Below are 25131 nucleotides of genomic sequence, written 5' to 3' on the forward strand. Positions count from 1 at the left end.
TTACAGTTAAAGCTGTGTCTCATGAAATATCTTTATATAAAATTTATAAACAGTAAAATTATGTTGTTTCCATTATTTTATGATTGATTCTGGAAACAGCTGTAATTTAAAATGTCTAATAATGTAAAAAGAATAAGTCCCGAACAAAAATTGTGCCATTTGCTATTCAGGCAATATTCCATATTTCTGTTATACAAGCATTTTGCAAGCATTCTTTTTAAAATTCAAACAATTTTTGCAACAGCTTTATACACTTAAATGAATCTGGTTCATAAATATATATATTGTCAAAATTGTAGTATTTAAAACCTGAATAGATAAACATTTCATGAATTATATATCAAATAATTATCAAGGATCACCCACCACACTTGTCTAATCATTTACCATGTGATTTTTTAATGCTTAGTAAATTGTAATGTTTCTTGCAGTCCAAAATATTCACCAAGAAAATCAGTTCAATCAGCTGATGTACCAGTAAGTAAAATGTGTAATATGTAAAGGGGGTGGTGGAAGCATTACTGGACATACCTACAACAAAACTTTCATTACTTTTGAAACTTTCCATATAGTATAGCTAAACTTCAAAGCACTTTAATTATCAACACTGCAAATGTTTAAAATATTGTCAAATTTATTTCAATCAATCATAAAAAGTACACCTGTTCTAAACATTCCAATATTACAATTTCAGAGTCTTCTTAAAGAATATACTTAGTTAAAGAATTATTAACTTTCTGTGGTCTTGTTTTATAAGATATTTAGTCATAGAATTTTTCTTTGAAAACAAAATCTGTGAAACACTAATAACTTAAAATAATTTCCGAGTGATTAATTTGTATTGATCATTGTTTATCCGTAGATCTCCTTCAAATCGATTGGTTTGCTGTAATCTGGCGTATATACGAATTTTCTGGATAAGAACTGAAAATAAAGAAACAAAAAATATAAAAAGTTTAAAATAACCAAATAATTGATGATGCAAGCAATAGATAAATGCCCTATCTGTCCAATTCTATCATATTCAGATTACAATAAACAGAGTGCACCTAATCATAGAAAATTGTCTAAAAACAAATTTTTGTCTGGTCTACTTGAAGGTCTTGTCCCAAGGAATGTTGTGGATAAGTATGAAGACAATACACAAAGACCTAAAAAAAAGTCATGATCAAGGTTTAAGTTTGTGAATGGCAAATGTTTTGCCACCATGACTGTAACAATACATCTAGCATATTCATTTTCATTGTAAACAAAGGCCACCGCTGGCGGGGCAACGCCTTTTTTTACATTTTCAAAAAGCAAACAAACACATGGCTTAAACAAATCTTAAAAAAGAAAATTAAAGAAAAAAAAAGTTTTTCCTTTTTTGTCTAGTCACACTTGTTGTAGAAGTATGAATTCTTTCCATAAATAAATGAGAAAGTAAAGAAAAATATAATCGAAATTTAATAATTTATGGTCAAGGTCATTTAAAGGTCAATTATTCCACGTGTCTGCTTTGTCAAAAGTGTAGTTTTGTTATATATGAATCAAATCTGTACATAAATTACAAAATTAAGACAACTTATGTAACAATGACACAGTAGAGAGTTGTTTCCCCTGAACTGTTCTTTTATGGGTCAGTGGTTACATAATGATTCTCACACCAGTTTGATCATGTGACTATTTTTGGTGTTCAGTTGACCTGAGGCTTTTCAAGAGACACATGTACATTGTCCTCTAGTTTTAAATTTTTGTGATTTATGGGATATTATAATTAATAATAAAGGTATTTGAAGTTTGAATTGCTTTTGATGATTTCCAGAACATCAAGACTAGTATTGTTTATCTAAATGTTGTTTTTAATTGAATAATAATATTGAATGGAATAAGTAATGTAAATGGTATCTGTGTCTTATTTTTGGACTTCTTAAGGATTGGTTTAATATAGCAGTATCATATCTTTCTCCTTAACTAACAAATTTTATAAATTAATTTCAAATTCTATTCCAACTCTCTGCACATTATTCCATTATAATTTGCAGAATTAACAGTACACTGGAGAGAGTGAGAAGAGCATATTGTATTTCTAAGTTTGATATATTGTTGTAAATGTATAAGTGTTTTATGATATTGTATGAAAAAATGTTTATTATGTTAATTAAAAGCCACTGAAATGATGTGTGATTGATAATGATTTGTTCAATTCATGAATGTTAAATATACTATTTATTTAGAATGAATTAATTATGTATTTTCAGAGTGTGGTTATATTAGAAGATGGATTGTCTATAATCCACTGAATTTGTCTTAGATACAGGCTATGCCAACAAGAACAAAAGAGATTCAGAACCTACCAAATCCTTGACTTTTATTCACCCTTTCTTATTGATACATCTTAAAGGAGTTACACTTAACTAAAATTCAATACTTTGGCCTTGACTGTCAAGGTCATTGAAAGCTCAAGGTCAATGTCAGTTCAACCTTTAAGAATGCCTTGTCCAAAATGTTGTTCTTTCAAAGTATGAAGATAATCCATTTATTAATTACCAAGATACAGTCAATTATAGCAAAATCAGTGAAAATTCAATAATTTACCTTAAAGGTCAAGGTTAAAAAAGAGCCAAGGTCAATTTCAGTTTGATATACATGACAAGAGCGATCAGTAATCACATGTGTCGCCTCATGATGGCCAAATTCATGTTGGGACAACTTTTGTGACAGACAGACAGACAGTGCACATCTAGACTTGGTACTGATCATTCCTGTAAAGTTTGGATAAAATTGCACCAGTAGACTAGTTTATGAGGAGTAGTCCGGACAAGCTTTTGTGTATCTGGCAACACACAGAAAAAAACACCTTTTTATCAAAGGGCCGTAACTCGGCCAAAAATCATTCAACCGGAAAAAAACGTGCAATATGCGCAAGGACTTGAGTTACAGATCAATCCTGTAAAGTTTCATTGAAATTGCATTAGTGGTATAAGAGAAGTATTCCGGACAAACTTTGATAAATAAAAATTATTAAAGGGCCATAACTCTGACAAAAATCATTGAACCGGAAAATGCTGACAATATGCACAACTAGACTTGGTACTGATCATTCCTGTAAAGTTTGATAAAATTGCACCAGTAGTTTATGAGGAGTAGTCCGGACAAGCTTTTGTGTATCTGGCAACACACAGAAAAAAACACCTTTTTGTCAAAGGGCCATAACTCGGCCAAAAATCATTCAACCGGAAAACCCGTGCAATATGCGCAAGGACTTGAGCTACAGATCAATCCTGTAAAGTTTCATTAAAATTGCATTAGTGGTATAAGAGAAGTAGTCCGGACAAACTTTAAAATTAAAAATTATTAAAGGGCCATAACTCTGACAAAAATCATTGAACCGGAAAATGCTGACAATATGCACAACTAGACTTGGTACTGATCATTCCTGTAAAGTTTGGATGAAATTGCACCAGTAGTTTATGAGCAGTAGTCCGGACAAGTTTTGTGACGGACGGACGGACAGACAGACAGACGGACGGACAGACAGACGGACAGACAGACGACGGAGAAGTGATCAGTATATGTCGCCACTACTCCGTAGAGGCGACACAAAAATCTTATCATAAAGAATCTTATGTTATAATATAGCATAATAATATGATTTTCTGCAGCCGTTATGCTGATGAAATGCAAAATCGAAGCAGTGTGAAGGTTACATATTTATGAAACTCTCCTGTTTACATTTAGGGTATGACTTATTGTTGAGATCTTATCTTATTGATATTGAACAACTCAAATTCTTCAATCAAATACTTACAGCATAAGAAGCAGCAAGCATTGCAACTGTCGACAGGAGCAAGTTTAGATTGTACATGGGCTGTTTCGCATTATAATTTTCTTGCCAGCTTCCACTTGGAACTAACATGTGGTCCATTGATGCTTGGTTTGCCATCACTTTTTGTCTAGGTGTCAGCTGCAATAAACAAGAAGGTAATTATGTGCCTATTTGAGAGGAATAAACATAGAGGAACATTTCCATGTTCTGTGAACCAATATATATTTTACTCTTTTTTCACAGTAGGCCTTAATTCATTTGGTATACTGGTCGAAGAGATAACTCTGACACACAGATAATTCCGACACTTGATAAATATTTTTGTTGCAACGTTGTTTTTCAACAAACAAGCATATAGCCACCTAGTAGTCTAGGAGCAGGACAGAATGTGATGATTTTTTGAAAGTTGTTAAACTTTTTTATAATTTTCAAATAATTACCTAAACTTTTTGTTGGCAAAAACTGCTTCAAAACATTCTTTTTATTAAATTGCAAGGAAAAAAAAAAAGGAAGTAAAAAATGTATTGACCCACAGGCCACTGACTTGGGAAAGATTGTTGAATTTTTTTTATATCAACAAAAAAATAGATAAAACATGTAAGATGTAAAAATTTATAATATTGATGCTGATTTTCCTGTCATTTTTTACATAAAAATTTAAGTGTTGACTTTATTAACTGTTTGTTTGTTTGTTTGTTTCATTTTACGCCTTTTTCAACAGTATTTCAGTCATATAGGCGGGTAGTTTCCTAACCATCGTTCCTGGAGAGTTACACCAGTACTAGACTACCTTCCTCCGCGCTAAACTACCAAAGCATCTCCCGGGGATCGAACCCACGCCAGAGAAGTAACTGGATTAGAAGTCATCGACTCTAACCCCTCGACCACGGAGGCGGTTACTTGATGCGGGGTTAGAAGACCATGTTTTGTATACCTCATTCAAGACCTTAAAGAAGTACCAGTTTCCATTTTCATATGTTATTCTTGTAGTGTAATGCAAAGTCTTTGAATTTAACTTTGTTTAGGTGGTTCAACATTTAAAATATACAGGAAGATAATTAAGATATTGCAAAAAATATGTGAATTTGTGCCGGGGTTATCTCCCCAACCAGTATAGGATTTATTCGGTGGTCCTATACAAAAATGATGTAAATCATCCCCTGTATGTCCTTTATGTTGTGATAGATGTACAGCATCAGATTGAACATTAGAAGAGGGCACCTAAGGATCATTCCTATGAAGTTTGCTCAATCTACTTTGTACTTTAGGATACGATGTCATTTAAAGAAACTGCAGATAATTATTAACATCTTACTATCACAAATTAAAGCTCATCTCTGTTACGTCATGGGTTTATGAACGACATAAATATATATGTGCTCTAACTACGTTTATTATCTAAACTATATTATATGATACATGTGTTTACATATCAGTGTCCGCGATGGTAGTATCTTAAGATCTAGGGAACTCTCTATTATAAAGGAGCTGTACACACCTAGAGTATCATGTTACAGTTTACTCATTCCATCTTTTACAAAATTACTGTTTTTTTAAACATAATTTTATCATATGTATAACCGCATAGATTATTTGAATAACGCTTAAATAAATTCAAGGAAGAAAAACTTTATATTAGATGATGATTACAGTAACATGTAGTTAATAAATGTTCATTATCATGAGTCGTTTACAACATGTACTAATCATGATTAATACTGTAAATTTCTTCATTACAAACAATCACTGTCTATTTACAAGTCTGTTACAGCACGTGGCTTCACCTTTCTGCCTGCGCGAGTGAAATAATTAGCATTATCCGGAGGATTCAAAACCACAGGCTGTTTATTGCTATCGGTACGCTCTGACCCTACGTCAATCATTTTGTCATTAACTGACATTTCAAGGCCAGAATTCAAAGCACCATGTGTCAATAAAGGTGATTCTTTAGATTTCAACAAATCTTTAAGATTTCTGCGATATTGTTGTCCGTTTTCTGTTTCAACAATATAGGACCTATCGCTGTGATTTTTTATTACAACAGCGGGACTCCAGGACTTGTCTAGACGTTGAATTCTAGCGGAATCTCCAACATTTAAGGGAGACAGAGACTTAGCATTTTTAGCTCGACTATACGAAGTATATGGAGAGCTGTCCTACTCGCCCCGGCGTCGGCGTCCGCGTCCAGATTTTAGATTAAAGTTTTGGTGCAGTAAAATATTTTTCACTATAACTTTGTCATTTCTTAAGGTATCAACTTCAAACTTCAAATATATGTTCCTTATCATCAACCACATCTTATGTGACAAGGTTCATAACTCTAGCACCAATATTTTCAGATTTATCTCCCCTTGAACTTAGAATTTTCCTTAAAAATTACTATTTTTTTACTGATACTTCTTTATTTCTTAAGGGATCAACCTCATACTTCAAATATATGTACCTTATCATCATCCCCATCTTATGTGACAAGGTTCATAACTCTAGCACCAATATTTTCAGATTTATCTCCCCTTGAACTTAGAATTTTCCTCAAAAAATACTATTTCTTACTGTTTCTTCTTTGTTTCTTAAGGGATCGACCTCATACTTCAAATATATTTACGTTATCATCATCCCCATCTTATGTGACAAGGTTCATAACTCTAGCACCAATATTTTCAGATTTATCGCCCTTTGAACTTAGAATTTTCCATAAAAAATATTATTTTTTACTGTAACTTATTTATTTCTAAAGGGATCAACTTCATACTTCAAATATATTTACGTAATCATCATCCACATCTTATGTGACAAGGTTCATAACTCTAGCACCAATATTGCAAGAATTATCTCCCCATAAACTTAGATTTATTTACTAGAAAAATGTTATTTTTTATTTTAACTTTTTTATTTTTAAAGGTATCTACCTCAAACTTCAAATACTTATACCTTATCATTAATTACATTTTATGTGACAATGTTCATAACTCTTAAAGCAATATTTACAGATTTATCTCTCTTTGAACTTAGGATTTTCTTTAAGAAATATAATAACTTCTTTACTTTTTAAGGTATCTACTTCAAACTTCAAATATATATTTCTTATCATTACACAAATGTTGTGTGGCAAGATCCATAACTCTAGCATGACTATTTCTATAATTATTCCCCTTGATCTTGGAATTTATGTTAACAAATGTTAATTTTTACTATAACTTAATACGTAATTATACATAATTGATTTTTCTTTCATAGTTTTGTCCTCCTTACTGCGTCCAGTATTTTATTAGTCGAGCTTCGCTGTCTCCTGTGACAGCTCTTGTTATCATAGTAATGCTTAGATTTGACCTTGGATTCTGCGATTTTTTGTTTGACTACATCAGGGGGCGGTTCTCGTGGTATAAGGTTTTCCCTTACAGTGGGAAGGATAGAACGAAGTTGTCGTGATTGGACTAACTGCGCTGGACTGAAATTTCCTATATCAGCGAGAGGAGTAGAACGATATTCTAAAAATCCTATTCTCGGATCAGAATTATCATCTTTTGCCTTTTTAAGTATACGTTTGGCAACTTTAACCATCGCCTCATCCAAACAATTTGTTTGGTTATGATATGGACTACATTTTACAGGTACAAAATCCCATGACTTTGAAAACTCCTCAAATTCTTGACTAGAAAAACATGGACCCCCATCAGTGACTATTTTCTCACATATGCCCCAATGTGACATGATATCTTTCATGTGGGAAATAACAGTTGAACTTTTTATGTTCGAAAGTTCATGAACTATGGGATACCTAGAATAGTAATCGGACATGACCATGAAATTTTTCTCATTAAGTGAGAACAAGTCACAGTGTCACACCCTGCAATTTGAAACGGATAGTCTGGGATTTCAGAGCTGATTAATGGCTCATTCTGTTGCGATGACCTGTATTCCAGACAAATATGACATTGATTTACCATTTCAATTATATCATTTGAAATTCCCGGCCCAAAACATATTGACCTTGCTCTACTAAGACATTTTTGCGCACCCAGATGACTGGAATGCAGCACCTTTAACATTTCAGATCTGAGTGACCTGGCATAACGATTTTTTCTCCTTTCATTATTAAACCATCAACCTCAGATAACTCATCCCTATAGTTCCAAAAGGCAGCAATTAACTGATGACAAGCCTTTTGTACTTAGGCCAACCAAACTTTATTGTTTGTTGTAATGTACATAATTGTTCATCTTGTTTTATGTGTAACCTGATTTCCTCAAGTTTTCTATCTGACACGGGTAAAGATGAGATAACCATGCAAACGTGTGCCTCAATACCTCATTAAGTTCTGGGCTTGTTCCGGACTGGCGTTTCTGCTAAGTCCATCTGCTAATGGATTTTCTTACCGGACATGTGACGAAACTGAAACCTATATGGAGTTAATTTCAAGACTAAACGCTGCAACCTAGCAGGTATTGAATGCATAGGCTTTTTCAGCAATCCCTGTATAGGGAGATGGTCATTTTCTACAATGACATCACGGCTATAGCAGTACTGATGAAATTTCGTAAATCCAAAGACGATAGATAATAATTCTTTAGAAATTTGACCCATATTTCTCTGTGATTCAGTTAAGCTACGGGACGCAAATGCTATGGGACGTTTTCCTGAAGGATTACTGCCCCTAAAAGATTTTGAAGAAGAATCAACTTGCAATGTCAAGGATTTGTTTGGGTCATAATAAGCTAAACATGTGTCCTTACAAATGACTTCTTTCATTTTTCAAAGGAATCACTTTGAGGCTTTTTGCCACGTGAATAAAGTGTCCTTAATGCAATAACTCTCTCATAGGAGCGGTAATCTCTGATAAATTGTCAGAGACATAACGACTGAGATAATTAACCATGCCTAATACCACCTGTAGTTCACTTTTTGATGTGGGTGGTCTCATACCCTTAATGACCTCAATTTTGGCGGGATCGGCCTTTAAGCCTTCTGCAGTTAACACGTGACCAAAATAACTAATCTCGGTGAGACCTACTTCCAACTTTCTGGAATTGAAACGAATGCCTTTATATGTGCTCTAACTACTTTTATTATCTAAACTATATTATATGATACATGTGTTTACATATCAGTGTTCGCGATGGTAGTATCTTAAGATCTAGGGAACTCTCTATTATAAAGGAGCTGTACACACCTAGAGTATCATGTTACAGTTTACTCATCATGCTACAATCTCTAGGCCTTTTTTTTTCTATCTCAAAATTTAACAGTCATCTTGTACAGCTGACAGTGACAAAGGCCACTGACCCTAGGATAGCATCTGATCGATAATCAACAATTGATACAATATCAATTAATAATTTAGAATATTATTGATACAATTTAAAACCCATTTCTTCATGTTTAGTAAAAATAGTGAAAATGTCTCTCTCTTTGTTGTAAAGAGAAAAAGCCACTTTTTTTCCCTAGTTTGAACATTGGAATTAATTGTCAAAGACCTGTAAAAGATAAAACCAAGAAAACATTCTTTCTTTCAGAATGCTATGTTTGTAAGAATAAACCATGCTTGCATAACACTATAATTTTTTACACATATATTCATATATATATAGTTTCCACTGTATATTAAGCAATTTAAATCTATTATCAAGTATAAATGATATTTAGCTATTGATATATCAATACAAAATTTTCAATCAATAACAGCCCTAGCTGACCCTAATGGTGAATTTTTACCCACTGAGTTAAGGAGATATTGTTAGGGGGACAAGTTCTGCATATACCAATGGTGCACTATAGCCCCCATACATGTGCAAGCGAAAGTAAATGAATTGCATTTGGATATTCATAAAAAAGCTTTGAATTTCATAAAAACTGACACAGTTATACACTTATCCCATCATTGACTTACTTCTGCTTTCATATACTGGGAGTTTATTGTGAAAGTGCATCTTTGGAACATATACTTTTTTACCAATGCTCAATTTTAAGATTTCAAATGAGTTCCTTCCTGTACAATACCATAAATCAGCACATTACTATATTATTATCTATGCAAGTAACAGTAACTGAATTGAAGGCTTATGTGTTACTTGCATGTACGTAAACAAGAATGGTAGTATTAGTATTGTACTATTAAATTTTCATTGGCTCATAATCTCCATATGCTTTCTCAATTCTATTTTTTTAGTTATAATGATAAAGAATTTTCATGCCTTTTATCAAATATGACTGAGCCAAAACACATTTCCCCCCTCTTTTTCTCTGTTTAATTTGCTGACTTAAGCATAACATATGCTGAAAATATTCAGCAGTTTATTATCCATCGCTGAGAACATTTTTTTCTTGTTATTGTGTTTTACATCACAACAACACAGTATAGGTCATATGACGACTTTCCAGGTTCACTGGTGGAGAAAGACGCCATGTGCCCTTCCCTTCAATGTTTCTGGCAAGAATGAGTAGAACCATCAACATTCTGTAAGCTAGAGAAAGAATCCAAAGTCCAATTTTTTGTTTTCCTTTTGTTGGATATATAGAGGTAAGATATATTTTGATTTCTGAACAGTTTAAAAATTGTTTTTTGTTGTCATTAATTTACTGTCCACGTCAATCGCTTAACATTACGAAAAGTGGTGACTCACAGGTATATATGTAACAATTACTTACTGCACCAGGTTCTCCACGGCATACAACAGCTGAAATTAAAAAAAAGAAAATTAAATAGTTATAAGATTGAATCAATACATCAAAATTATTGCTCAACATTTTAATACTAGCTGTTGCACAACACTTCAATTGCAAATATCATTTTTCATTCAGCTTCAGGTCATTCAAGTACTGAGGCAAATACATATAACATTTTATAACTATTTAAGCATTTACGAATCTTACAGACTCAACAAAATATATATGCAACATGTACAAAAGGCTACTAAAAATTTCTAATTTGCCAAATGGGCAAGTGTAGCAAGATAGTTAAAAATCTTTGTACTTTCCATTCACTCTGTTTTTAAAAGTAACTTCTGCATACCGCTAAAATGCCTACTGGCATCCATTATTATTATTAATATTAACCTCTTGCATCCACTTAGTGACTTACTGATTAAATCTTGCATGTAGCAAACTCTTATGTACTGCAACAGTTTTTATGATGTTAAGCAATATTAATGAGTTCAGTATTTTACTTTTTTTGCATCCATTTGGATGCAAAAAATAAATAAAATACTGAACTCTAGATATTGCTTAACATCATAACACTGTTGCAGTAAATACACAAAAAGAGTTTTTACATGCAAATTTTAATCATAAGTACCAGGGCCAGTAAGGGTCAGAATGTTTGAAAAAATTTTTTTGACATCCTAAATTTAATTTTTGGACCCCTTAATTTTAGGAAATTAGAAAAAAGAAACTGCATCCAAATTGGACCCCCGGGAAATTTAAAAAGTGATATAATCCCGGGCTACTTTGTTAAGTGTTGTCAATGCCTAACACGGACAGTGTATATTGTCACTGCCATGATTCAGATAAATAGCCTCAGCCATTAACATATTCAGAAGTACCATCACTTACATCCAGAAATTGAAAAGGTTGGCAGTGTACATGTACGTATTGTTTGAAATTATCTTTGTTAAGAAGAGATGTCAATACAATATAAGTTAAATATTGATCCATAAATAAAGTTTTTGGATTAAATTTTTATGACAATAAATGTTCTCGTATTTAACACTGTTTCTTCTTTAATACGACCAATGCTGTTTTGACTATATTTTTTTACTGAAAACACCTGAAGTAATTTGTTTCTCTACAAAATATTCACATGTATACAAACTGGTACTTTTGTCAGTAAAACTTTTCAATATCCTTGAGTAGAGGTCTGTTACTGTAAAATGTTAAACAATGAAAGTTATGATGAAAAAATATAAAAGGTAGTAAAAAAATCAGTGATTCAGTCATTTATGTGCCGAGTTGACCGTGCTGAGTTGGATTAGAGCCGAGCTGACTCGGGGTCGAGTACGTTTTAGGGCTGAGCTGACCCTGATTTGCGGACGAGTTGGTTTATACAAATACAAATTTATTTTAGTTTGATTGTGTTGGAAGCTATAAGCTTATTGAAACACTCTCGAATCCGTTCCTTGAACCAACCAGTACTAAGCAATGAATGTAAAGTTTCTTGCTCAAGGAAACAACGGCTTGACCCTCACAGGGTTTGAACCCACGCGGTCAGCAATCCTTAGATTACTAGTCCAACGCGTTAACCACTTGGCCACGCCGCGGACGAGCTGATAGTGTGGGGAATCTAATCACCCTTCATCAGTAATTTACCATTTCTGATAAAATAGTTGTAGTTAATTTACAACCATCAGGCACTTATACAGTCCAATTCATTGTACTGCGCGACGAGATTTTGTGATATTTTCGAGTCTGATTCTGCCCTAGAACGAAAATATCTCAAAATCAAGCTTTGGCACGTCAATATATTTTGACTACAGGCACTTATTAAACAAATTAATTAACACAATGCATTTTATTGTGTGTATGTATGCCTGATGTTCATCTGCTTAAATGTTTGTGTGTTTTATATAAGATGTGATGTGTGATCTTAACCTTTAGTATGTATATTAATGTTTTTTTTAATTAGATCTAATATGTATTACCTCTTAATTTTGTATGCTACTGATGAATGCTAGTACAGTGCTGTTTGTCTACTCTATTTGTTAATGCAATGCTATTTGTCTTATTTTATCATAACCATTTTCGTCATTTATCATATCTTAAACATGTGTTTTATATTATTGTAGTCGGTGTAAAAAGCTCATCAGAGCTTATGTTTATTGTTGATGTATCCGACTTATAAATAGAATTTACTTGACTTGACTTGCTTCAGTCGAAATAAATAAGCAGATAAGGTCACAGACGCTTGTGGTTTGGAGCTCAAAACGCCTTTAAAATCCAAATAAAATGCATATTTGTCAATCCCAGGACATGTACTGATCATATATATCAAAAAATCTTAATATATGCCGTTTTGAAAAAAAATCATATTTCAACAACTATAATAATACACAAGATAAAAATGTTCGCTTGAAAAAATCCGCACCCCTACCGTCATAATCACCATGTATTTTAATCCATTTCCAATATTTTCACATAATCCTTTGGTCCATCGACACAGAAGATATAATTCTTCACGATGATGGTCAATTTTAAACTTCAGCGGTAATATAAACAACGCAACAGCCGAAATAAACATCAATATTATCGCCGTTTTTTTCAACGACAAAATCTTTCGATAAATTCAATGGACCAGACGGCTATGAACGAAGCTATCCGATTATGTGGTTCCCAAACTTAAAAGCGCTGCGCATTTTGCACACGGCAAAGCTGGGGCCACATAATCGGATAGCTTCGTTCATAGCCGTCTGGTCCATTGAATTTATCGAAAGATTTTGTCGTTGAAAAAAAACGGCGATAATATTGATGTTTATTTCGGCTGTTGTGTTGTTTATATTACCGCTGAAGTTTAAAATTGACCATCATCGTGAAGAATTATATCTTCTGTGTCGATGGACCAAAGGATTTTGTGAAAATATTGGAAATGGATTAAAATACATGGTGATTATGACGGGTATGGGGTGCGGATTTTTCCGGCGAACATTTTTATCTTGTGTATTATTATAGTTGTTGAAATATGATTTTTTTTCAAAACGGCATATATTAAGATTTTTTGATATATATGATCAGTACATGTCCTGGGATTGACAAATATGCATTTTATTTGGATTTTAAAGGCGTTTTGAGCTCCAAACCACAAGCGTCTGTGGATAAGGTCGGTCTTTTCAAATCTTTAACCAAGGTCATTGAATACATTTAGTTTTAAAGCTATTTCTATACCTTAGGATTATAGCAGTTTAAATTATTAAAATATTACACTTACATGATTTAAAGCCATGCTTCTGAATCTGATGAATGACCTTTTCAGATTTAAGGAGCCCTCGATAAAGAGACATTTTTGTACTGAAGGACTTGCCTCAACGATTTCTACGAAACGAAAATATATATTCTGGTACCTTGTCTTGTGGGAAGAAACAATATAGAAGAGAATAGGACAGGGAACCAAACTAAAGTGATGAGTCAAATTCCCGGTATCCTGAATCCGGAATTTCTTCTTCGGGTTCGGCCCACTGAAATTTCATACTACAATGTTCTATAGTAATTCAGTCACATTTGCGTCTTAATTCTGGCTTCCACTGTTCTTGATGAATGATATACTGTTTTCAACTTTAAACATCAGCATTATATTTATAAAATGAGGTCCATAATATAATTTATATGTCATCTCCTTTTTTTTCAGAAATCTTCATTATTTTAATGATATTCCTGACTGCTAGCGGGTTTTACTGTTTTAATCCTTCCGCCAATAAACGAGGTCCAGAAGAATTAACAAAAACCTACGTTTACATCATGTTACACACAAAACCTACACAGATGCAATAAATTTATACACTTTCATTATTACTTATTAACCTACTTGACTATATCCGTACAAATAGCTCCAAAGGGTTACTCACTGGTATAACCAAAAGCATTTTCAAGATACTGTCAATCATGATTTTTTGTGTGATAAATTAGATGTATTAGGTGTCAAATCTATTTCTTGGTTTAAATTATACTTGTCAGGAAGGCATCAAAAAGTAAGTATTGGTAAAAAAATTCTGACTCAATTCATATCTTCCGGTTCCGGTTATGGTGGCAACACATGGTTTTCAAAGTCGATTAAAAAAATGGCATTTCTACCCAAACCCCCTCTCCCCACATAATAGTACCCAGTCCCTCAACTCAACTAGAAATGGTGGTATACTAAGAAAATCTTCTGCATTGAAATTCTGCAAATTTTAAAGACTTTTTTCAGAACTGAAATCTGACCAAGATGCCCTTCAATAACCTGCACAGAACACAAGAAATAAACAGAGAGATACTGACAATATGTCTGTATTAAGTGAATCAGAGCATACTTATAGTCATAGGGCAAGCTGTGCATCATGTCATGAAATGCTTCAAAATGATGATGATGGAGTTCAGTGTGACTTGTGTGATTAATGGTTTTGTATTGATGAAAGGTGTTCTGGAATGACCGAATCATTTAATGACCAATTGCATGATTTAGGACTTGTTGAAAATTTCCTTTGGTATTGTACAGGCTATATATAGAGAAGCTATTCCAAGCGTGAAGAAAGAACACAGTGCTATCACAAAGATAACCGTCAAAAATGAAAAATTGGAGTCGCATGTAAACGCATTAGAGGAGAAAATGGAACCTGCTAGTAACTTACATTTAGATTACCGCATAGATGAAACAGTGAGAGATTACCATGAACGCGATAAAAGGAAAGGTAATTTGATTGTATATAATCTATCTGATCCAGCTGGTGAAAATACTCAAGAGAAACGTGATGATGATAAAATGAAAGTCCAAGAAATGTGTGTTACATTAAATATTGAAAATGCTAATGTTGAAAATGTTGAGCGTTGAAACAAGAAGTAGCAAGAAGAAGAGTTATGGACAGGTCGTTCACATACAAGAAAATGAAAGCAGAATTAGCAAGTAAAGTAGCTTATAATTCTGGTCCTAGATTTCAGGAATATAATAATAAATACCACATTTATATAGCGCCCTTTTCATTAAAATGTTCAAAGGCGCTTAGGAACCTGATGATGTTGAAATTTTGTCACCGTCTCAGCGGGAAAGTAGAATTCCAAGATTTAGCCAAAGATTTGCAAACAATAGAATAATAACTGCAAGTCCAAAAAAAAAATGAACAGTTAGGTAGCTCGCAGATTCAAACAAGGGGTAAATCAAATTCAAAAGGTGCACAAGGATACAGTGCTTCTAAAAATGGTCCCCTTTAGGATAGAGCTTTCAGGTTATGTTTTACAAGGATATCATGTATTCTGTAATCCAAAATTTCAAAATGTTGCAAGTAGAGGAACTTTGTTGTTTGTTAGAGACTATTTGGAAGTAACTGAATAAAAAAAAACTGAATGAGAATTCTGCTAAAGAGGCTATTTGGTGTGAAATTAAAATTAACAATTTAGAGAAGCTTCTTGTAGGATTAGTGTATAGATCTCCTAACTCGAGTGCAGAAAATAATCTGGCTATAAATGAAATGATTGGTGCATTGAATAATGAAACACAGTCGAGAGTAGTTGTTATGGGTGATTTCAACTATCGTGATATAAACTGGAAGCATTGGATTTCAAGTGCGCCAGAAAATCATGTAAGTCATGAATTTATAGAAGCTGTACGTGATAGTTATCTTCATCAAAACATAGAACTTTATACAAGATACAGAAACGGCCAAAGACAACGTACTTTAGATCTTGTTTTCTCAACAGAAGAACATTTAGTGAACAATATTGAACACTTCAGTCCCCTGGGTAAAAGTGACCATATAGTGATTACCTTTGGTATTGACTGTAATTCCAACAATGAGACATACATGAAGGAGTCATTTACTTACGATCGAGGAAATTATGATGAAATGAAAACTGACTTGAGTAATGCTGATTGGATAAGTGAATTTCAAGGTAAAGAAGTGAATGAAAATTGGATATTTTTCAAAGATAAAATAACAGATTCAATGAAAAAACATATTCCTGTTAGGAAAATCAGATCATCAAATAAACCAATTTGGATGACTAGAGAAGCTCTTAAAGCGGTGAAAAAGAAACATAGGGCATGGAACAAATATAGACAAACAAATGAACATGTTCACTTTCAATATTTTTGTCGTCAACGTAATATAGCTACCCCTGAATGTCGTAAAGCCAGAAATAACTTTGAAACAAAAATTGCAGAGGATACAAATCAGAAAGCATTTTACAAATGTGAATTCTCGCAAAAAAGTCCAAACTGGAATAGCAGACTTAAAGAGAGACGATGGTTCGATTATGACTTTGAAAAACCTGAAGAACTAAAAAGGTTTTTCAAGACTGTATTAACTATTGAAGATTTAAACAATATTTCATATATAAATGCTAGAAGTTCTGGTAAAAGTATTTTAGAAGTACAGTTCAATGAGCAAATTACCATGAAATAACTTGAAAATCTGAACGTAACAAAATCATTTGGACCTGATTTCTTACACCCTAGAGTGCTGAAAGAAGTTAAGAATGCAATATGTTTATCATTAACTCTTTTATTTCATCAATCTTTTGAAGAAGAAGAAACACCGATTGACTGGAAAACGGCAAATGTGAATGCGTTGTTTAAGAAAGGGGAGAAAAACCAGGCAGGAAACTATCGCCCAGTAAGTTTGACCTGTGTCCCCTATAAGCTTATGGAAAAGTTGGTAAGGGATCAAGTAGTGAAACATATGACTGAAAACAATCTATTTTCAAATTCACAATATGGATTCAGAACACTGAGATCTTGTGCTATACAGTTACTGGAAGTTATGGAAAAGTGGACGGAATGGATAGACGATAGTCAAAATTTTGATTGTATTTATTATGATTTTCAAAAGGCGTTTGACACTATTCCACATGCTAGATTATTGAAGAAACTTGAAAGTTATGGAATTAAATGGTAAATTATTAAAATGGATTGAAGCTTTTCTCCGGGATAGAAGACAAAGGGTTGTAATTGGTAGTGAAAAATCTCAATGGACTGAAGTCACCAGCGGTATTCCACAGGGAAGTTTCTTAGGACCTATAATATTTTTTGATTTTCATATACGATATAGAGGATGCCATTGAAGGAACATTGCGTTTATTTGCTGCTGATACAAAACTGTACAATTTAGCGAATGACGATGCAGATATAGAGAAAATTTAACCTGACAATGACAAATTCAGTTTATGGAGTGAAAAGTGACTACTTAAGTTTAACGCAAACAAGTGCATTACATTACACTACGGAAATCAAAATGTCAATAATACCTACCATCTTAAAGTAAACAACACCAGAAATGAAATTTCAAACAGTGAATCTGTAAAAGACCTTGGAGTTATTTTTGATGTGAATATGAAATTTAGACAGCAAATAAATGATTGGATCAATAAAGGAAATAAAATTACAGGACTAATGAGAAGAACATTTCTGCATTTCACAGTGAAATCTTTCGGGAAATTATTTAAAACCCAAGTTAGGCCTCATCTAGAATATGGAAACATAATTTGGAATCCTCGTTTTAAGAAAGACATCAATGCAATTGAATCAGTACAAAGACGTGCAACAAAACTAGTTGGTCAAAAAAGAGATCTGTCATATGAACAACGACTTAAAACACTGAAATAGCCTTCACTAGCATATCGTCGATTTAGAGGTGACATGATTGAAGTTTTTAAATTGTTACATCATAAGGAGGATATAAACTATTAAGTGTTTTTTTAATTAGGTAACAATGCAAATACAAGAAGTCATGGATATAAACTAAAATTGAAAACATGTAGAACTGAGATAAGAAAGCATTTCTTTTCTCTACGGGCTATCTCGGACTGGAACAATTTAACAGAAGTGGTTGTGAATGCTCCTTCACTTAACAGCTTTAAAAACAGGTTGGACAAATTCATGGGAGCAACACAGTATACCACCATACCGGATCAGAACTGAGTACAAAGCCATGGGGGTTATAGAAGACGATGATGACGTCCTGCGACCTCAACTCCAGTAAAGTAAAGTAAAGTAAAACATGTGGGGTCCCTCAGGGCAGTATTTTGGGTCCTCTTCTACTTCTCTGCTACGTTAATGACATGGTAACTTGTATTGATTCTGATTGAAAGTTAATTTTATATATATGCATATGATAGCACAATGTTGTTTCCGCATAAGAATCCAAAAAAATATATAGCCCAAAAACTTGAAAAGGTTTTGGAACGATGCACTGTTTGGTTAGTTGACAATAAATTATCTCTACACCTGGGCAAGTTTGTTTAGTTTGTCTCATTTTACGCCTTTTTCAACAGTATTTCAGTCATATAGGCGGGTAGTTTCCTAACCATCGTTCCTGGAGAGTTACACCAGTACTAGACAACCTTCCTCCGCGCTAAACTACCAAAGCATCTCCCGGGGATCAAACCCACGCCAGAGAGGTACCTGGATTAGAAGTCATCGACTCTAACCCCTCGATCACGGAGGCGGTACACCTGGGCAAGACTGAATGTATGCTATTAGGTTCTAAATCAAAAATTTGATTTTTTTTTAAAAATTTCTATTTCATGTAATGATCAAACAATAAAGTCTTCGTCTGAAGTTAAATATTTTGGTTTGAATATCGATTGTTACTTATCAGGAGATAAACTTGTTAAGAGCATTCTTTCAAAGGTGAATGGAATAATTGCATTTTCTATACCGATCACAAAAATTGTTTTTTCGGAAGAAATAAAGAAACAGTTATGTCCTGCCCTTTTGCTATGTCACTTTGATTATTCTTCAGCTTCTTGGTACGAAGGAGTGAGTAAGTCACTGAAGCACAAACTTCAAGTAGCTCAACATAAGGCTTTGCGCTTTATAAAAGATTATACCCCTAGGACTTCGGTGACAAATAAGGTTCTGTCTGATCTTAAAATATTGAATGTCAATGACAGAGTTAGACAGATAGGACTCAACCACATTCATAAAGTTTATTACAACAAAAGCCCTTCTTATTTAAGGGAATTGTATAAGTTATGTAAAATATCCAATTTAAGATCTAGTAATTTTAATTTTGTTTTGCCTCAAAATGATTCTCATGTTACAAACACATTTTTCTACAATGCCATTATAAAGACTTGAATTCTTAACCAGACAGCATTAGGTCAATCGACAATATCCAGACATTTACAACGAAAGTAAAACATTTTTTATGTAATGAAAATGATAAACAAGTGAATATAATGTTTATTTATTATTAAATTGATGTGTAATTTATGATAAGGTTTTGTAACACATTTATGTTGTAATTGATAATGTATCAGTTTATACGAAATTTATTTCATTTTGTTTGTGTACAATGTAATTAATTGTCTTATTATATTTAAAATGTGTCTTGACTGTTGAACAATTTTGCAAAAATTGTCTGTTATCTTAACTTCTTTATAATTCATTTATTATTATGTAAGTTAGTGTGATAATTTTACAGTAAATGGACCCCATTGGAAATAAGCTTTAAGCTTAATGGGTGTTATGATATCAAGATTAGATAACTCTTTATATTAATGGGATTACTTCCCTTTACTTGATATTCATTAATGCTATGTTATATATATGATCATGCCTCTCTGATACCTGAGTCGTTCTCACTTGAGCTCTGGTCTTAACAACATGTATTAAATGGTTATAATAAATAGTAGAATAGTTTGAATCTTGTTATCATCCATGCAACATAACACGGTGTCAGAAGTAAACTAAAGGAACAATATTGTAATAAAAGGAATTTAATTAAAAATTTATTTGGAATCGGATTTAACAAGCATTCTGGAAGGAAATTAAATTGTGCGCATCACACACATTTTACTTTCTTTAGAGGAATCAATTAATTCTACAGCTCTATAATGGATTCAAATGGTGTACCCATACCAACAATGAACTGGGACAGTCAGAACCCTATGGAAGAGTTCAAAAAGTTTAGGCAACATGCAAAACTTATATTTAGTGGCGCGTTTAGAGAAAAAAAAGAAGAAGAACAAGATACTTACTTATTACTTTGAATTGGTGACAGAGGCCGACAAATATATAATACTCTGACATTAACTGAGCTCCAAAGAAAATCAATAAAGGCAATTTCGGATGCAATACAAAAACATCTACAACCAAAATCAAATCCTGTATTTAGCAGATACATATTTCACAATGAAAAACAGGGAAACAGTACAATAGAACAATTCATCACGCGTCTGAAATAAATAAATACAGAATGCCTAAAGAAAGCCCAACACGGCAAAATTGAAAATGTTGCAGGCTCGGTTTGATTGAGCCTGTTCATGGACGGTACTGGAAAGTGCAAGTTACCGTCCACGCCCCCTAGCACCGGCTTAAGCAGAATTCAACATTTAAACACTAAAATGGTGAAATTTTGAATTTAGAAACATCCGCAGATGTGTTCATACGGCGGTTATCATGGAACCTTCAATGTGACACAGTAGTGTCATTCCATGAAAAGCAGCGTATGGTCCCCAAGTAAAAGAATGCGTGTGCCCTAAACGAGAAAACAATGGGCGGAACTAAATAAAATGGAATTTTGAAAGGGGATCTGAGGTTATGAAGCCTGCATATCACAGATAAGACGTCAAAAGACAAATTTAAAAAGCAGGCAACATATCCTAAGGGTGATTCAACATTATTCAAGTAGGAATATTGGAACCACCCAACTAGAAAATGCCGAAAAGTTGAAACAAAAAATACCACAAGCACAACAATAATGTCGTGCTGAACGATCTTCAAGGATCGAAAATATAACATCATTGATTAAATGTACGGGGAGACTTTTTACAGCCGCCACACGGCACAAATAACAAGGATGTGATCATAAAACATTAGCAAATGATTGCACTTTTCATGCTGGGTACAGGGATGATGTCATACGAGATCAAATAGTTATTGGAATTACATCGGAAAAAAATATGATAAACAAGATCGACAAGGAAAGGCGGCGTTCAATGAACGCAGCCCTCACCCGACCCAGCAACAAGCGCCAGCGGCAAGGAGCCCAGGAGGACCCCAAAGAAAAATAGGACAGGGCATAAGGCAAAGCACGGGCAGGCAAACCACTGCATTAGAATAAATAATTATTAACTGATAAGGAACTAAAAGAAAACAAATAAATGATTTAATATTAGGCCCATAAAGTCAAAAGGCACAGGGGAAGGGAAAATGAGACACGGGGAAGGGGGGGGGAGAGGAATGAATAAAAGAAATAAAAACTAGGGACAAAGGGGAAGATACACCATAGACGAGAAACAACAAGAGACACAAGCAAAAATATCACCAAAACAGTATTAAACAACATAGACATACATCTGAGGAACACAGAGGGGCGCCGCCTTGGAACGGTCAGCAGCATCATAATGACTACTGGGGAGTTTAAACTGGTTAATGGTGCACCAAACCTCGCTCTTAGCCCCACTATGTTCCTATAAACAAGACAGTCTAAATAAAATGAATCCCCGCCAAGTGAAATTCTAACAGTTGTTATGGTTACAAAAGGTTAAATAAGTAAAACACCAAAATGATCATGTAGAAACATATAAAAGTAAACCCAATGACCATAACAAAAGTACTCGATGTCTTAAAGGAAGACAGAGCAACAAGAAAATCACCTACAAGGGCCCGACGAAGCAATACAGAAGACAAACATTAAGGCAAATCAGTCCCAAAGGGCTTTAAGAACTGTCCATCATATAGTCTCCCACTTGGTCCGTCAGATGAAATCAAAAGAGGAAAGCGTAGTGTCCAACTGTAAATGGGTTGAACACTAAGCATGCGGTATGTCTTAAAATAGTAGGGTCATAACCCCTTTTAATAAAACGTTTAATAGTTTTAGTAAACACAACAGAAAAATTACAATGACCCAAGATCTTACTAAGTTTGTAAACAACATCCCCGTAAAAATCAGGCTGGCTAATCCCTTGTCGCAGAAGTGTTTTTAGATCATTATTGTATTTTGAAATTAAATCAAAGTTACGATTGTAAAATTTTGTAAAATATTTACGTAATTTATAATAGCGGTAGTTATATTTATAGCAAATAATAGGTATCTCAGAGTTTTTGAAGTATAATGGAACTGAATCAGTGACAAGTTTATCACGAAATATTCTGGGTAAATCGATGAAGTCGATACCTTTATTAAGGAAGGCAACTTTTAGGAAATGCCTGTCGTGGTAAGAAGTGTTGTCGATATGAGGTCTTAAGACATGCTGAGTATAACTTTGAATAAGATAAGCTGCTGTATATAAAGGATCTGTTTAAATAACTATATTATCTACCTCCGCGTCTAAGATTTTCAGAGATGATAATGAAAGGGAAGTAAGACGTGAAAACATTGCATATTTACCAGAATTTTTTAAGATATTTAAGTCGGTGACAGACAGGGTAATTTTAGATTTACGTTTGATGTTGCCATTTTTACGTATTCCGTGAGATCGGGATTTACGTTTACGAATATTCAGAATAGAAAATATATCAATGTTAGGATCTTTAGAGATGTTACCTTGTTGAAAAATATTGTCATTTAGGCCAAGTGGGAAAGGCGTTTGTAAGTTTTTAATCCATTTTAATCTGCCAAGTTTCTAACTTTTACTTTAAAACTAGCCGAAGTATCAGAATCATAAATAATATGTTCTACTGGTTGAATTGAAACATTTTTAAATGAATGACCATCTCTACGAAAATGTTATTATAGAAAAGTTGTAAATTTTGAGCGATTTTTCATTTTATAAAAATGTTCACGGAATCGAATTTTAAGAGAACGTCCTGTCTGACCAACATACTGTATGCCACACCCAGGGGTGTTTTAAGTCAAAACATAAACAAAATGAGTAGCCTTTCAGTCAATATCTGTATCTAAAATTACATTAAATGTTCTCCCATTGACATGAGAGGTTATTGTAGACCTGTGCGATAAAAATGTACAACATCCGCACCTCTTAGAATTACACTTATTAATAGAAGGGTACACTCTAGATCTATGAGGATGTTCGTGAAAAACTTATCACATAAGGTAAAGCATTGACTCTTGAAAAAGCAGTCAGGATATCACAGTCACATGAATATGCACAGGCACAATTACGTGATAAGACTAATTCCAATAGCATTGATGACATTAATTATAAACGACATTCCACGTCAAAACGCCAAAACGAGACTGGAAAGAAACACAATCACTATTCAAGACAAAACAAGCAGATAACAAAATGTGGAAATTGACAATCACATCACAGCAAAGATCGATGTCAAGCTAGAGAAAAACAATGCAAGAACTGCCATCACTGGAATCACTATGCAGTTGTTTGTAGGTCAAACAAAAAAGTGCCTGAAATTGAAACTGGAAACAGTGACAGTAACAGTGACAGTGAATTTTGTATTCATTTGGTGCAGTTGATTCACATTCAAAGGGACAGGTATTTGTTGATTTACAGGTGGGCTCTAAAGGTCATTTTAAACAGTTTAAACTTGACACAGGGGCATGCTGTAACATCCTTTCTGAGGCAGATTTCAAATCCCTCAATGTCAATACCCCCGTAAAGAGCCAACTGTCAAACTCACTGCTTACTCAGGCACTGAAATTAAGGTACCAGGAGTAGTAAATCTCTCATGCAGCTACAAGAAGAAATGCACAAAACTTGTAGAATTTTATGTAGTGAGAACAAACTAACCCTCCATCCTTGGTTTACAATCATGCCTTGACTTCAATTTAAGTCAGATTGTAATGTCCGTAGACCAGAATGAGCAAATGAGTAAAAATTCTGTCTTGCGTGACTTTCCTGAAGTTTTTCATGGCTTTGGAAAATTACCTGGTGCTTGTTCGAACAAAGTAGATCCCAAGTATTCTCCAGTAATTCATCCTCCCCGAGGCGTTTATTTAGCTCTTCAGAGCAAAGTTAAAAAGGAACTTGATGCTATTGAAAAGGCTAAAATCATAGCCAAGGTCACCACACCAACAAATTGGGTGAATAGTATGGTCGTGGTCAATAAGCCACATTCTGATAAATTTAGAATTGTAATTGACCCTAAAGACCTTAATGAGGCAATCCATAGGCCACATTATCCTTCAAAACATTAGAGGATATTTTGCCGCAGTTAAAATCTGCAAAATATTTCACAAAACTTGACTGCAAATCAGGTTACTGGTCCGTTGTTTTAAATGATGAATCATCATACTTAACCACATTCAACACCCCACAAGGTCGTTATAGGTATCTAAGATGTCCCATGGGACTGAAATGCAGCCAAGATCTCTTCCAACAAAAGATGGATGAGTGCTTATAGAAGGCTTACTTGGTTGTTGTGTCATTGTAGATGACATTCTTGTTTATGGTTCAACTCGAGAAGAGCATGACATAAACCTCAGAAACTTACTTGATAGGTGCCGCCAATAGGGCATTAGGTTACACGAAGACAAAGTTGTTGTTTGTGTCTCGGAGGTTAAGTATTTTGGTATTAAATGGTTATAATAAATAGTAGAATAGTTTGAATCTTGTTATCATCCATACAACCTAACAATGGGCAAACCTAGGGTAGCATAGAACATACTCATTAATTAATCTTATAATTAGTTTTGTTGCATTTATGTGTGTAATTTTTATATATATGCAAGTTAATATATGTGATAACATTGTATGTGCCTGAATAAATCGATACGATGACATAT

The 25131-nt window shown here is 33.7% G+C and overlaps 1 protein-coding gene across 1 annotated transcript; it reads right to left on the reverse strand.

Annotated features, from left to right (window-relative positions):
* Window positions 1–612: 612 nt before the first annotated feature.
* LOC132717544 (uncharacterized) lies at window positions 613–13883 on the reverse strand. Its single transcript, XM_060701031.1, has 4 exons — window positions 13722–13883; window positions 10454–10482; window positions 3791–3946; window positions 613–924 (listed from the first exon to the last, which is right to left on the reverse strand). The coding sequence occupies exons 1-4, from the start codon at window positions 13792–13794 to the stop codon at window positions 853–855; spliced, it is 330 nt and encodes a 109-aa protein (XP_060557014.1). The 5' UTR covers window positions 13795–13883; the 3' UTR covers window positions 613–852.
* Between the last annotated feature and the right edge of the window lie 11248 nt (window positions 13884–25131).

This window comes from Ruditapes philippinarum, unplaced genomic scaffold (genome assembly GCF_026571515.1).
Source record: "Ruditapes philippinarum isolate M1 unplaced genomic scaffold, ASM2657151v2 ctg4391_1_1_1_1, whole genome shotgun sequence".
NCBI classification, from domain to species: Eukaryota; Metazoa; Mollusca; class Bivalvia; order Venerida; family Veneridae; genus Ruditapes; species Ruditapes philippinarum.

Coding starts and splice junctions, on each gene's coding strand:
- LOC132717544 (XM_060701031.1), bottom strand. CDS start 13,794: ATGTCTCTTTATCGAGGGCTCCTTAAATCTGAAAAGGTCATTCATCAG. Junction 3,947..10,453: donor GCCGTGGAGAACCTGGTGCA/GTAAGTAATTGT, acceptor TGTTTATTGCAG/CTGACACCTAGACAAAAAGT. Junction 925..3,790: donor TGCTTGCTGCTTCTTATGCT/GTAAGTATTTGA, acceptor CTTTATTTTCAG/TTCTTATCCAGAAAATTCGT.